The sequence below is a fragment of the Anastrepha ludens genome, chromosome 5, assembly GCF_028408465.1.
Source record: "Anastrepha ludens isolate Willacy chromosome 5, idAnaLude1.1, whole genome shotgun sequence".
Classification (NCBI taxonomy): Eukaryota; Metazoa; Arthropoda; class Insecta; order Diptera; family Tephritidae; genus Anastrepha; species Anastrepha ludens.
Genome location: NC_071501.1, coordinates 126,137,560 through 126,151,175, shown reverse-complemented (window position 1 = coordinate 126,151,175; position 13,616 = coordinate 126,137,560). Strand labels below are relative to the sequence as shown.

The following is a 13,616-nucleotide window of genomic DNA, read 5'->3' as shown; positions in this document are numbered from 1 at the left end:
TTCACTGCGAGAAACTTAAAACTTTCTCCCACTAAATCCACGGCGACCCTTTTTACCACCTGGACAAAGGAGCTCAAGCTGCCACTTCAGGTACACGTCGACGATACCCCAATACCGACGATAAACAACCCCAGAATTTTGGGAGTCACCTTTGACAGCTTGCTCTCCTTCTCGGCGCACACAACCGCTATTGCAACGAGAGTACAGAATCGCAACAAGGTCCTCAAGTCGCTTGCCGGCAGCACTTGGGGCAAAGACAAAGAATGCTCGGCAAGCAGTTTCTGCTTGGGTGTCACCGTAGGCCTCACCCATGCAGACACCTGCTCGAGCCTGAGCCACCTCCCAGGCACATCAGGAGACACTTCCTCAATTACGTGGACGAGATCCAGGACAAAACGGACAGACCACTCCAGGATCAGACAGTATACAGACAGGCAATTAACGACATTCATCGGGAGACCCTTACCACCTTCCTAAGCTCCCGACCTCCGAATGCCGTTATCGGAGTCCAACCACCACCTATCGCAGACGAAGAGCTCCAGCTTCCCCGAGAGTCCCGCGTAACCTTGGCACAATTACGTTCTGGATATTGTAGCAGGTTAAACTCCTACCTATCCAGAATCGACCCCGACATACTAAACATATGTCCAGCATGTGAAGGTACCCCGCACGACACTAACCACCTCTTCACATGCCCCATCAAACCCACTCATCTAACACCTCTCTCCCTCTGGACCCAACCCGTTGAAACTGCCAGTTTCCTGGGCCTACCGTTAGATGAGCTAGACGAAGACGACCGGTAATTACACTACACTGACAGGGCGAAGATACTGCTACAACAACAACAACAACCTCTATTTTTCCGAATGGTCCCACATCCCCTTACTTTGTTTTGCAGGAGTACTTCAGCTATATGGACACTGTTATAATAATTGTCCTGATAAACGTGATGCCAAAGATTTTTATACGGATCAATAACTTCCCGAATAGTGTTTTCCAGTTTCATTCCTTGGCCAGCTTACATTTGAAAATTACCAATGTATCCTGTGTGTGCTTCACAGACTGCTCTCACAAGTATGCCGTACTTTACAATTTTTGCAGGATTGTAGGTTCGGAATGATAGTCTTCCTCGCCACGGAATAATACATTCATCTAATGATAATTGTTGACAAGGTTTATATACATCAACAAACCTTTTCTTTAAATAATTTATAACTGGTTGAACTTTTACAAGTCTGTATCCACCCATTTTTTCGTCTTTGAGATATTTTTATATTTATTGATTACTTGATAGTGATATCTATTCGATTCTGTAATCAAATATTCCAAAAGGTCATCTCCAATAAATAAATTGACAATGCCTCTTACACTTGCCTCAGATTTGGGTAGAATTTTTATGCCTGGGTTGCCTTCGAAAGGTTCCAAAATAATTGATTTGTGATTTGTTGACCATGTATCTACACATGGTAGAAAAAGTCTGCGTTCACCCATTGTTGGCCCATAATTCTGATCTTTTTAGACGAATGTATTAAAATAATTTAACGTGTTTATCTTAAAACTCTCAGTTATTTCTTTTCACTTATTTCAAAGAAATATTCGTAGAGGGTATGAACAAAATTTTTTGGAGTTTGAGCTGCGTACAGTTACTTAAATAGGCTGAGCAGAAAAAGTGTGCGTTCATTTCGAATAGTGACGATTATTTGCATGGCAATTACGTTAAATTTAATTTTAAATCATTCATGTAGTTGACGCGGTTAAGAACAAATCTAAAGAGGGAAAAATTGATATTAGAAATACATTTTTTGTTACTATGGACCAAAGGCGAAAAGAAATAGATATTGGTGAAAGAAAATCATTGTAAGTTTGTGGCAAAATAGTAAGAGCTACCGGGAAATCGCGAAAATTGTTGGGAGGCAATACTCCTCGGTCCAAAGAGTGATAAACAACTTCAAGCAAACGAATTGTTTGGAGTCTAAGCCTCGTTCTGGGCGTCCAAAAAAACTAACGGAAAGAGAAGGACGCAACATAACTATTCTTGTGAAGTCTAATCCACGACTAACAGCAAGCCAAATTTCAAAAGACATAGAAGTAAAATACCAAAAGAAAGTACATCCAGATACAGTAAGAAAAATTCTAAAAAGAATCGGATTTCACGGCAGAGTGGCCCGAAAAAAACCCTTCATATCGCGAGTAAATCGACTTAAGCGGATGGCTTTCGCCAAGGAATACGTAAACAAGCCACTGCACACTTGGAATAGTGTGATTTTTTCAGATGAGAGCAAGTTTTGCATTTTCGGGATAAAAGGTCGTAAAATTATTTGTAGGAAAAACGGAACGGCACTTGGAAAGCAAAATCTGGTACCTACGGTAAAGCATGGGGGAGGAGGTGCCATGATATGGGGGTGTATGGCTAGTTCGGGCGTTGGAAATATACAGTTTATTGAGTCGATAATGAACAGACATGATTATCTCGATATTTTAAAAACGAATTTGAGAGAAAGTGCAAACAAACTGGGACTCGGTGAAAGATTTTTTTTCCAACAGGACAACGACCCGAAAAACACAGCAGAGATTGTTAGGTTGTGGTTGTTGTATAATGTTCCAAAACAACTTCGCACACCCCCACAATCACCTGACCTTAACCCCATTGAGCACTTATGGGACGTTCTAGAGAAAAAAATACGAGAGCGTACAATAACTAGCAAGGAAATGCTTAATAACGCGCTTAAAGAGGAATGGGAAGCCATAAGTCCAGAAATAACAGCCAAACTAGTTGGATCAATGAAAAGACGCCTTCTAGAAGTCATAAAAAGGCGTGGATATCCAACTAGCTATTAATTTTAAAACATTTCTATGATCTTAAGCCTTTTATTTTATTATTATTGAAGTGAACGCAAACTTTTTCCGTTTAGTTTGAATTGCCTTTTTAATTTTATGTGATCTCATTTTAAATTTGATTTCGTTATTGGTAGCGAAATATGTGTGATAGTTACGTTTAAGTAACTAAATAAAACTCACTAAAAAAATTTCTGAAATATTTATTGTTTTGAACTTTTTCTAATGCAAAGAATATTTGCATAGGTGCACGCAGACTTTTTCTACTATGTGTATGTTTACGTCATTAGTGTTATCATTATCTTCTGAATCGCTATATTGCGTGGCAATAATTTTCGCGGCTTCCGAGTGTTGATAGAAGAATCACTGCTATCATCATCATCATCATCACTGCTATCACCATCACTGTCGCTTTCTGAATAACTGCTATAGTCTGACAAAGCATCTAAGCAAAACTTTTCATCTGCACTTTCTCTATCCATTAGAAACGGTAATATTAATATATAATTGATAAGAAATTGGAGAGGTCAGTACAAAGCTGCAAATAATTAACGACGTAGGCGCTGCGAAGTTATAAAAAGAGCAACCCCTCTTCATGTCGGTCTCCTTGCCGCGGGGATGAGGCTTAAGTGGCGAGTTAACCCCATGCTATGGAGATTACTTTCCACGAACTAAGAGGGCAGCTTCATATAGGAATTGGGTATCCACTCATCCGCGGAACGGCGGAATTGGTGGCCACCCAAGTACTATGTGGAGAGTACCGTACCGACAACCTGGCAGGAGGTATAAAATGCATTTCATCGCAATGTGGAGGTTAACAAAGGATCTCTCTGCTCGAGGTAACCCACTTTCGGGAAATCCTCCCGTCGAGAAATCGACGGCTCGGGCATCGGATGTGCAGGCCCGAACCCCACATTCCCCTATGACCGGAACTGACACCCAGGGTTCCGGAGGAAGCGCACTACTAGTGGTGAAACATGGCACATTGGCTATGCCAATGGAGAGCCGAGTGAGTGTGAGCGATATACCGTCGTCGAAACGATCTGAAGCAACTGAACAAGTTGTGGAGGATGTGGAGATGGCGGACAATCTCTCAGTAGACTCAGACGGATCTCTGGTACCGAGTAAGTCTTTGACAACGGTTAAACCTGGTGTGAATCAGGTAAGTACCGGTAAAAAGACTGAAGTTATTGGAGAGTCGAACGCAGGTGTTGGTCTAACCGCAAGGCAGATCAAACGAAGAAGACAGAAGGACTCAAGCTCCGTCAACTTCGACACCTGTAACGGAAACGGGAAAGCGTGGCAGAACAGAGGATTCCTCTGTAGCGCTGCGCTCTTCCGGAAACGAAACGGGGTCTGTGCCAACGACCGGGAAGAGGAGAAAGGCAAAGAAGAGGAAAGTCGAGAGACGGAATTCGGAAATGCCTGCATCCTCGACCCAATCCAAGGCAGACAAACCTTTGCCTGACAAGGCAGAGGCTAAGGGACCTCAAATGTCGAATGACACTCTTCCGTCAACGTCTGGCGAATCATTCGCGGGAATGGCAGCAAAGGCAATGACGGTGGAGATACATACCGACAAACAAGATGGTCTACTGTCCAAAGGGCAACAAGACTATCTTGACAGCTATCTTTGGAAAGCTATCGGTGAGTCGAAAGACGCGCCGACTTTCGAGGGGAAAAGCGTGGTGGACGGCATCGTAAATGTGCACTGTTCCAATGCTTTTTCCCGAGAATGGCTAGAAAAAGCGATAGCAAAGATTCCAGCCTGCGAAAACAGCAAGTTTATTCTTGTTGAGAGTAGCAAAGAAAGGCTGGTACGAGCGAGTGTCTGGATTCCGGGTCCTTCCTGTTATTCAGCAGTACTCCTCAAACGCATCCGAGTTCAGAATAAGGATCTTGACACGACTCTCTGGAGAGTATACTCGTGCATCAGGCAGAAATCTGCTACCACTTCGGAGGCGGGTTCCCACCTGGTACTGGGTATCGATCTTGGGTCCCTCGAGGTTCTTAAGTCGAAGTACGGGTGCCGTCCTCACCTACATCTGGGGCGAATCCACTTCCGTGTCCAGGATAAGGTGGAGGACAAAGCGTAAATATACTCAGTCTCATGACTGAAGTAATATTTACACAGATAAATCTGTAGCATAGCAAAGCGTCTACGGCTCTCTTGTGCCGTAGGCATGCAAAACTGCAAACAAACCCACTCATAATACTTATACAAGAACCATGGGTATGTCACAAGCGTATCTGTGGTCTAGGTGCTATGTCGTAGGGACAAATACTTCATTGTGAAGGGAATGTGAGACCGCGAGCATGTATTATCATGCCGAGGTTGATCGAACACACGATGTTAAAAGTGCTATGCTCCGGAGATATCGTTGCTGCAAAAATAAAGTACTTGAAAAGTGGGAACAGTGTCGAAGCTATCATAGTTTCGGCCTACCTACCCTACGACTCTTTACAGCCACCTCCTTCGAGGGAGCTAATAGAAGTGGTCAAGTACGCAGAATCCTATAATCTGAGGCTAATAGTGGGCTGTGATGCAAATTCACAGAACATTGTGTGGGGAAGCAGCAAATGCAACCCCAGAAGTCTCAAGTTACTTTATCCTGTCATCCGATTTGGTCATCCAAAACAATGGTAACAAACCAACTTTTGTGACCAGAAGGAGACAAGAGGTGATTGATTTAACACTTACCAATAGGTCAGTTGGAAATCAAATCAACCGATGGCGAGTTTTGGAAGAGGACTCTCTTTCTGATCATCGCCTTATAGAATTCCGACTGGGAATTGACACAATATCAATACCTTCCGGTAGGAATCCCCGAAATGTGGACTGGGACAGGTATGGTGAGCTTGTAACAGAGCGATTACCAAACCTGAAAAAACTCAAATCAGCAGAAATGATTGAAGATGCTACTAAGAAATTAGAAGGTACTTTAATCAATTGCTTTGAGGAACTGTGCCCACTCGGGCAAAGCAGACAGGGGAAAGCGGTTCCTTGGTGGAACCCTGAACTGTCGAAGCTTCGTGTACGGTCCAGAAAACTTCTTAATAAGGCCTTGAAGACCAAAACAGAAGAGGACTGGGCTAATCATCGACTTACACAGATAGAATATAAGAAAAAAGTACGGCAAGCCAAACTTGAATCCTATAGAAAATTCTGCAGTAACGTCGAATAAATGAGGGAAACAGCGAGACTTTGTAATGTCATTCATTTAGACCGCTCAGTAAGGCTGGATTCTATTCGAAAACCTGATGGTTCATACACCATTTCCAAATCGGAAACGTTTAATGCTCTACTCGAAACCCATTTTCCGGGTAGTAGAACTCTCTCTGAAGTTGAGAGTGGCATGAACAATAACGGTAGCAACGGTGGAACCTCTAGGTACAGCTGGTAAGGTTTTCCTTATCTTCCTTTGAGAACTTTAAGTCCCCTGGACCTGACGGAATATATCCAGCAATGCTTAAAAAAGGAGAGACAGGCTGATTGAGGCCCTGAAAAGGATCTTCACAGCCTGTCTTGCATTTGGTTATATACCATCCCAATGGCGACGCGGAAGAGTAGTATTTATTCCGAAACCAGGAAAAGATGACTATTCCCTAGCAAAAAGTTTTAGACCAATCAGTTTGACATCGTTCATGTTGAAAAGTCTGGAACGGGTGGTGGAGTATTGCCGAGAAGTCTACTTAGTAGAAATCAACACGCTTACCAGAGTGGAAAATCATGTGAATCAGCCTTACACGATCTTGTTAGCAAGATTGAAGCTGGGCTGGAAGCTGACGAATACACAATGGGCGTGTTCGTGGACATTGAGGGGCTTTTGATAATGCCACTTTCGGCTTGATATGTTCGAAATGTAAAATGAATCCATGCTCTCTGAGAGGCTGTTAACCGCTGGTGAGAGCGGCGACGAGCAAATCACAGTCAGGGCCAAGCAAGGATGTCCCCAAGGGGGTGTTCTTTCTCCGCTGCTGTGGTGCTTCGTCGTAGACTCTCTATTAGTTGAGATGCAGGAACTCGGTTTTCACGTCCAAGCATATGCGGACGACGTCTGTGCGCTAACATCAGATAAATCCTTAAGGAGGCTTTGCACGAAAGTGCAGAGGATTCTTGACAAAATCGATGACTGGTTCATGAGACAAGGTCTTTCCGTTAACCCGAACAAAACAACCAGTCTTGTTTACGAGAAAACGGAAATTCCAACACTGAAAGGTGTGACACTTGGTCTTTCCAACGAAGTTAAATATCTAGGAGTAATCTTGAATAAGAAACTGACTTGGGAGACACACGTTTCACCTGCTGTGGTCCTATGGATATTCACAGCACTTATCAGACCAATCATCACTTACGCTTCTGTGGTCTGGTGGCGACGGAGCATGGTTAAGTCCACAATCCGGGAACTATACAGGCTACAAAGAAGTGTATGTTTATGCATCACGGGCGCCATGAGTACAACCTCTGGTGATGCCCTGAATGCTATGCTTGGTTTGCTCCCCCTGGATCTTAAGATACAACAGGAAGCAATAAAAGCAATGTGTAGACTCCATAAATATGGTTTCTGGCACGAAGATGAAACTTCGGGACACAGAGAAATCTTTAAGTTGCTGTCGGAACAGTATCCACTGTTTTTGACACCTAAAGATGACCTGATACCCACCGTTTCATTTGGAAGGAAATTTGATGTCAGATTTCCATTGTGTCCTATGTCAACTCCTAATCAGGAGAGTAGGACGGGAATAAAAAGGAAAAGGAGCCAAAAAGATGACTGACTTGGCCTATGTAACAGGATACTCATATATCTTAAAATCTAACTACTTTAGCAAACAATGGGTGGTTCAGATAACTTAAGAGCGAATAATTTTCCTCAGTAATATTTTTGAAGTCGTTTACCTTTTTTATTACATGTAAAATAGAAGAGTACAGTATGCAAAATTCGTATTAGTACACCCTCTTACAAATAAAAATACCACGTATATTTTCAAATTTACTTTAAAACAATAGATTTCAATCGTAGTGCGGTATTGTATAATTCATAAAAAAATAGAATAATAACAAAAACTCCGAAACATTTGCATAGATTTGAAAAAAATAGCTTTAGTAGCAGTGTAGCTATTTCTACTGCAGGCAAAATTCGTATTAGTACACTTAGTATGCGTTGAATTTGTAAACAATTTGTTGGTATTTACCGTTATTTCGAAACGATTGTGTTAAACATTCAATGTTTAACCTTGGGAAGTTGCGTTTTAGTAGCCATTTGTTGAAGTTCGCGGAGTTAGTTTGCAATGTCGCCTAAAGTAAGTGAATTATCAAACGAAACTAGGAGATTAATAGTAAATATGAACAAAAACGGAAAGTCTTTACGCGAAATTGCGAGAACATTGCAGAAAGTGTGTCTATAATACAATACGTAGTCAAAATTTATAGAGACAGTGGAAGGATTGACAAAAAGCTTCGAAATGTGAACATGGCAAAGCTTGGACAGAGGCACAAGACTTATTTGAAACGCCTTATGAGGAAAGATCCCACCGTCAGTGGAGTTTCACTAGCTGCAGAACTAGAAAAATACTTTTCTATCAAAGTTACACCTCAAATAGTGCGCAATTATGTAAAAAAATTGGGATTTAGAAGCAGAACTGCGGTTAGAAAACCGTATGTAAGATCAGTCAATAGAAGAAAGCTTGTTCTATTCGCCAGGCAATATTTAAACAAAAATATGCGGTTTTGGAAAAGGGTAATTTTTTCGGACGAGTGTAAATTTAATATAAAAATGTCCGATGGACGCATAAAAATTTGAAGAGAGTGTAGTACTAGCCTTCAAAAACGAAATCTGCAGCCTTCTTTCAAGCACGGTGGTGGCTCTCTGATGGTATGGGGATGTTTTGGGGCAAACGGAGTAGGAAAGTTGCATTTTATTAATGGAATTATGACTGCGAGGCAATATATTGATATTTTAAAAAAGAATCTACGCAAAAGTGCCAAAAAATTGGGTTGCAAAAAAAAAATTTATATTCCAACAAGATAACGATACAAGGTTATGGATCCTTTATAACTGTCCAAATTATCTCAAAACACCACCACAAAGCCCGGATATTAATCCCATAGAAAATTTATGGTCGATTTTCAAAAGGCAACTGAAACATCATCAAATAAGGAACCGAGAACATTTAAAAAAAGTCCTCAAATCAGAGTGGAAGAAGATTTCTCCAAATCTCACAAAAAAATTGGTTGAATCTATGCCGAAGAGATTGTCTGCTGTTCTAAGGCAACGAGGGTATCCTACAAAATATTACTTTTCTGAACTATCTTTTATTTACTCTTTAAATCATTAAAAATACATTTGTACTAATAACAATTTTGCTTCTGTAAAAAGTGTTAATTTTTTTCTTTCTTATTTTTTTTTCACAATTCAATACACTTTGTGAGCGGTTTTGTTATTTGGCCTTATTTTAGTTAATTATCTATAAAATAAAACGGTTTCAACCATTTGTTATAAAATTAATTTAAAAATATACGTGGTTTTTTTATTTATAAGGGGGTGTACTAATACGAATTTTGCATACTGTATGTGTTTAGCATATCGTTAACGGGCTTCCGTAAGGCACCAGGGTCTTGCCTTTTCTACTTTGGACATGCATTTACTACATTTCTATTATAGCTAACGAATTTTATATTGATTTATGGTTATAACGTTTTAAAAAGGATCCTCGAACAGGACGAAAAAGAGTAGACCCGGGTGCCCAACCGAAAGTTAAAAAAAAAAATGTCCGAAGGAGGGTTATATAGATTGCATGTATTTGCTTTTTAACTGTTATACTGTATAACGCAGTCGTTATAGGTTATTGCTGCTTGAAATTAGAAAATTCTACTTTTTTTAATCAAAGATGTTATTTTAACCCTCATATTTATTATTAAATAACTGCAATGAGAATTTGTTTGCTTATATTCCAAAAATCACGTCACATATGTATACCTAGTGGAATTACGTTTCGGAAAATCCCTTTATCCCTCGTTATGGGTGATTGCATAAAATTGAATTCGCAAACGTCCGATGAATGTTCTATCCACGAAATCGCCTATTATAGGTGAGTAAATGCAATTGGTTCTAACCATTTATGTACATACATATGTATGTATATATTATTGTCTAGAAGCAAAATATAAACTCGCTACCACTTTGCTTTTTTCTTGCTTTCAAACTAGTAATATTTACTATCTACGGACTATTTATCTAAGCGGTTATTGAACTTTTGATCTTCCCTAGACGTCGATAAGGATATGGAACCTATACATGCACACGTCCCACTTGTCACACAAGCTGAGCTGCGGTAATATTAATGAAGTTGTTGGACCAAAGTGCATGTGGCCTAAAGCCTAGATTTTTACAACTACAGCAAAAATAACAAACAGATTAAATTGAAGCGGAAAGGGCGACATACCAAAGGGGTGTTGCAGGTGGATCTGAGTGTACCGCTAAGAAACAAGCAAATGAGTTGTGTAGTATATGCAATATACATACATATTTATATGTATGCACATATATATGTATGTAAATATATGTGTGTGACTAAAATGGACGCGTTCAAATGCAATATTAAGAAGGGTCAAAGCTTCTCGCAGTTTACATCATGTATGCCTTCCTACGCTACCGACTGAGCGGTGGAAAAACTGAAAGCTGCACAAATTGTGCCACAAAGCGCTGCTGGAATATATCGATCCACTTTCCAGCAACCCTCCATCGCGTACGTACCTTATAAAGAGATACGTGCGTCTTGTGGCATACGTATGTATACACATACACACACATACACGAAGTATGCTGCTCTAACACCATCACCATCAGTATTACATACGCCTTTCAGATTTCTATGATTTTCAGACGTCTAAAACGGGTGAAATACCCACCCACATATCTTCCGCAACTCAAAAGCAGTGGATAGGAAACGTCCAAAGTAGAACAAGCCCATGGATCCTCTATCTGCAAAGCATCGAATAATGGGCTGATAGATCGTGGTACCTGATATATACATACACACATACATATGTACGTTCATCCGCATGCAAGCAAAGTGCCATATATTTCCATGGCACGATGTGCTATATGCATTCTCAATGCAAAGTATGCCACAAATACACACATACAGATACATGATGATTTTTAACTTTGCATGTGCAGAGTAAGGTTTACTTTGATATGCGGCGCCACCCATTCTTGTGCGTTTGCGCAATGCAGCTCCAGCTCACAACTAAATTCCCGGTTATCATCATTTCACCAAATTATCTTTATTTTCTGCATGCTGCACTCATATCTATGTACATACATACATATGTAGGAATATAATTTCTTACATTGGAGAGGCCGATTTCATCCATCATGCATCTGAGCTGTGTGAGGACCACATTTGATGGCTTTGGTGGCAAACTATTTTCCTGTGGAGCCGAACGATTGGTGGTCCCAAGCAATAAAAGTAGGACACTGCTGAGGATCGTAAATGCGTAAAAAATGTGTAGGTAGAAGTGGAACAGGAATTTCGTAAAGGAATACGCGCTTTTGCTGAATTCCACAAGGTCCACAAAACGCAAGTTTCTGTTCTGCCGAAAGTGCGCGCGTATTATTTTACTCAAACTACTAAAACATACATATGCACATATGTATGTATATGGGAAGACATACACATTTATTGTGGTGTAGTGCAGTGTAATGTGCTGCGGCGTAACTTACCTTACTCAACTTGTCGCCTTCGTGGCGTGGTAGGAGCGAGCGTAGATTCTGGAAACCGGCATTGATGCTTTGCATTCGTCGTCGTTCGTTGCTATTGGCAATTTCTCGTCGCATACGTTTCTCACTCTCCAGAAGGTTTTTGTTGCCACCGTTATTAGTGATATTATTGTTTGATGAAGTACCACCCTCTCCTCTGCCACTCTTTGTTGATGAACTACTTGTATTCATGTCGGAATTGGTGTGACGCTGACGTTGTGGTATTTCCGATTCCTCCGTCTGATACTGGATATATTCACCCCCAGAATCTTCTAATTGTAATCTGGAAAGATAGAAAAATTGGCAATTAGATAGTAGAAAACTCGAACAAATTTAGTGATACTAGGTTGATCAATAAGTTATGCGGTTCGATAAGAGAGGGGTTGCTACTACTACTAGCCTAAATTTTTTTGTTACATACATACATATATTGGCCGCCGTGGCCAATTGAGATGGTGCGAGACTACCGTTCGGGGGTGCGTAGGTTCGTGCATGAGCATCAAATAATAGAAAAAGTTTTTTTCAAATGAACGGATGCAAAGTTTCATTTTAATCTGTCAATTCATTAGTTGTTTACAAGCCATTTAGTATCGACGTGTCACAGTATTTTCAACAATGAAAAAAATCAAGTATCGTGCAGTGATTGAATCTTTATTTATTTATTTATTCATTAGAAAATTTATGGACGAATGTTGAAGGTTTTTAGGGACTCTTCGCCATCAGATGGGTTGTTGAATTTAACTGTGGGCGTACAAGCATTGAAGACGATCCACGTCAAGGGCGCCTAGCGGTAACACCAGAAATCGTACAAAAAATACAGGATATCGCATTGGAAAAACGTTGAGTGACCGAAGGAGACTTAGTGGAAGCCCTAAGCATCGCATTGGACAGTAGAAGCTATGTTTTAACTGGAGAATTGGCTTTTAGAAAGCTGGTGCGCAATTGGTGCCGAATTGGCTAACAATGAAAAACAAAACTCGTTCGAATGCGACTTTCTCAGTAGCTTTTAGAACGTTTCATTTGTGCATCGATTCATCACTAAGGATGAGACTTGGGTCTATCACCATGATTCTAAATCAAAACAGGAGGCTAAAGAGTGGTGTGATCCTGGTTCTTGGGTTCCGAAACGGGTTCGTGTCCAGAATCCGCCCAAGAATGATTTATCATCTGTTTTTTTGGAATGCGAAATGAATTTTGTTTGTGAATTACTTGCAAAGTAGTAAAATAATAAATTCTTGTTACCCTTTAAACCAGATGAAGAAAAAAATTCGTGAAAAATACCCAGTTTGCAAAAGAAAAAAAACTTTTTTTTTTTATCAGGGCAAAGCACCGTGTCACAAGAGCATATTGACAATAGCTAACATTCATGAATTAAAGTTCGAATTGTTGGTGCATCCACTGTTTCCACCAGATCTGCCCCTAGCGACTTCCATCTGTTTCCAGACCTAAATTCATGCGTGGAAAGAGTTTCTAATCCAATGTTGAGGTCATTACAGCTGTGGAAGCGTATTTTGCAGCTCTTCCAGATTCTCACTTCAGGGATGGAATTCATAAATTGGAATGCCCTAGGAATAAGTGTATTGATGTTCAGGGAGGCTATACTGAATAAAAATGTGTAACACTGATAACACCAACAACAGTCACACATAACAAAAGTATTAACAAAAAAACAAAAACAGAATTACTATTATTGTATCTAAAATGTCTACGTAAGAGCATCTATTACATACAAAACCAGCTAACGAAAAACATCTTTCGGCCATAGCACTTGTCGGCTGAACTGTCAATAGGTAGTCAGTCATAAGCCATTTGAAGATATTGACCCCCATCCCCGCCTTTACAAAATGTTTCCACTTTACTTTAGAGTAAAGCCATGTCAAGTAATCCTCGAAAATTTCACTAAGTCACGGATTTTGGGGCAAGATGTCTCGTTGTGTAGTCAAAGTCATGTTAACGCTATTCTATAAATATTTCGCGCAAATTCTAATTTTAGCAATTGTTATTAACAATCAAAGTTTT

General features: G+C 40.3%; 1 protein-coding gene across 1 annotated transcript in view; it reads right to left on the bottom strand.

The window, feature by feature from the left end:
- The window catches only part of LOC128864474 (helix-loop-helix protein 11), a 74,345-nt gene that overhangs the window by 34,837 nt on the left and 25,892 nt on the right, over positions 1–13,616 (bottom strand). Inside the window, exon 2 of the mRNA XM_054104147.1 lies at positions 11,562–11,880. Within this exon, the coding sequence (XP_053960122.1) occupies positions 11,562–11,880 (319 nt within the window). The remainder of the gene's footprint in view (positions 1–11,561; positions 11,881–13,616) is intronic.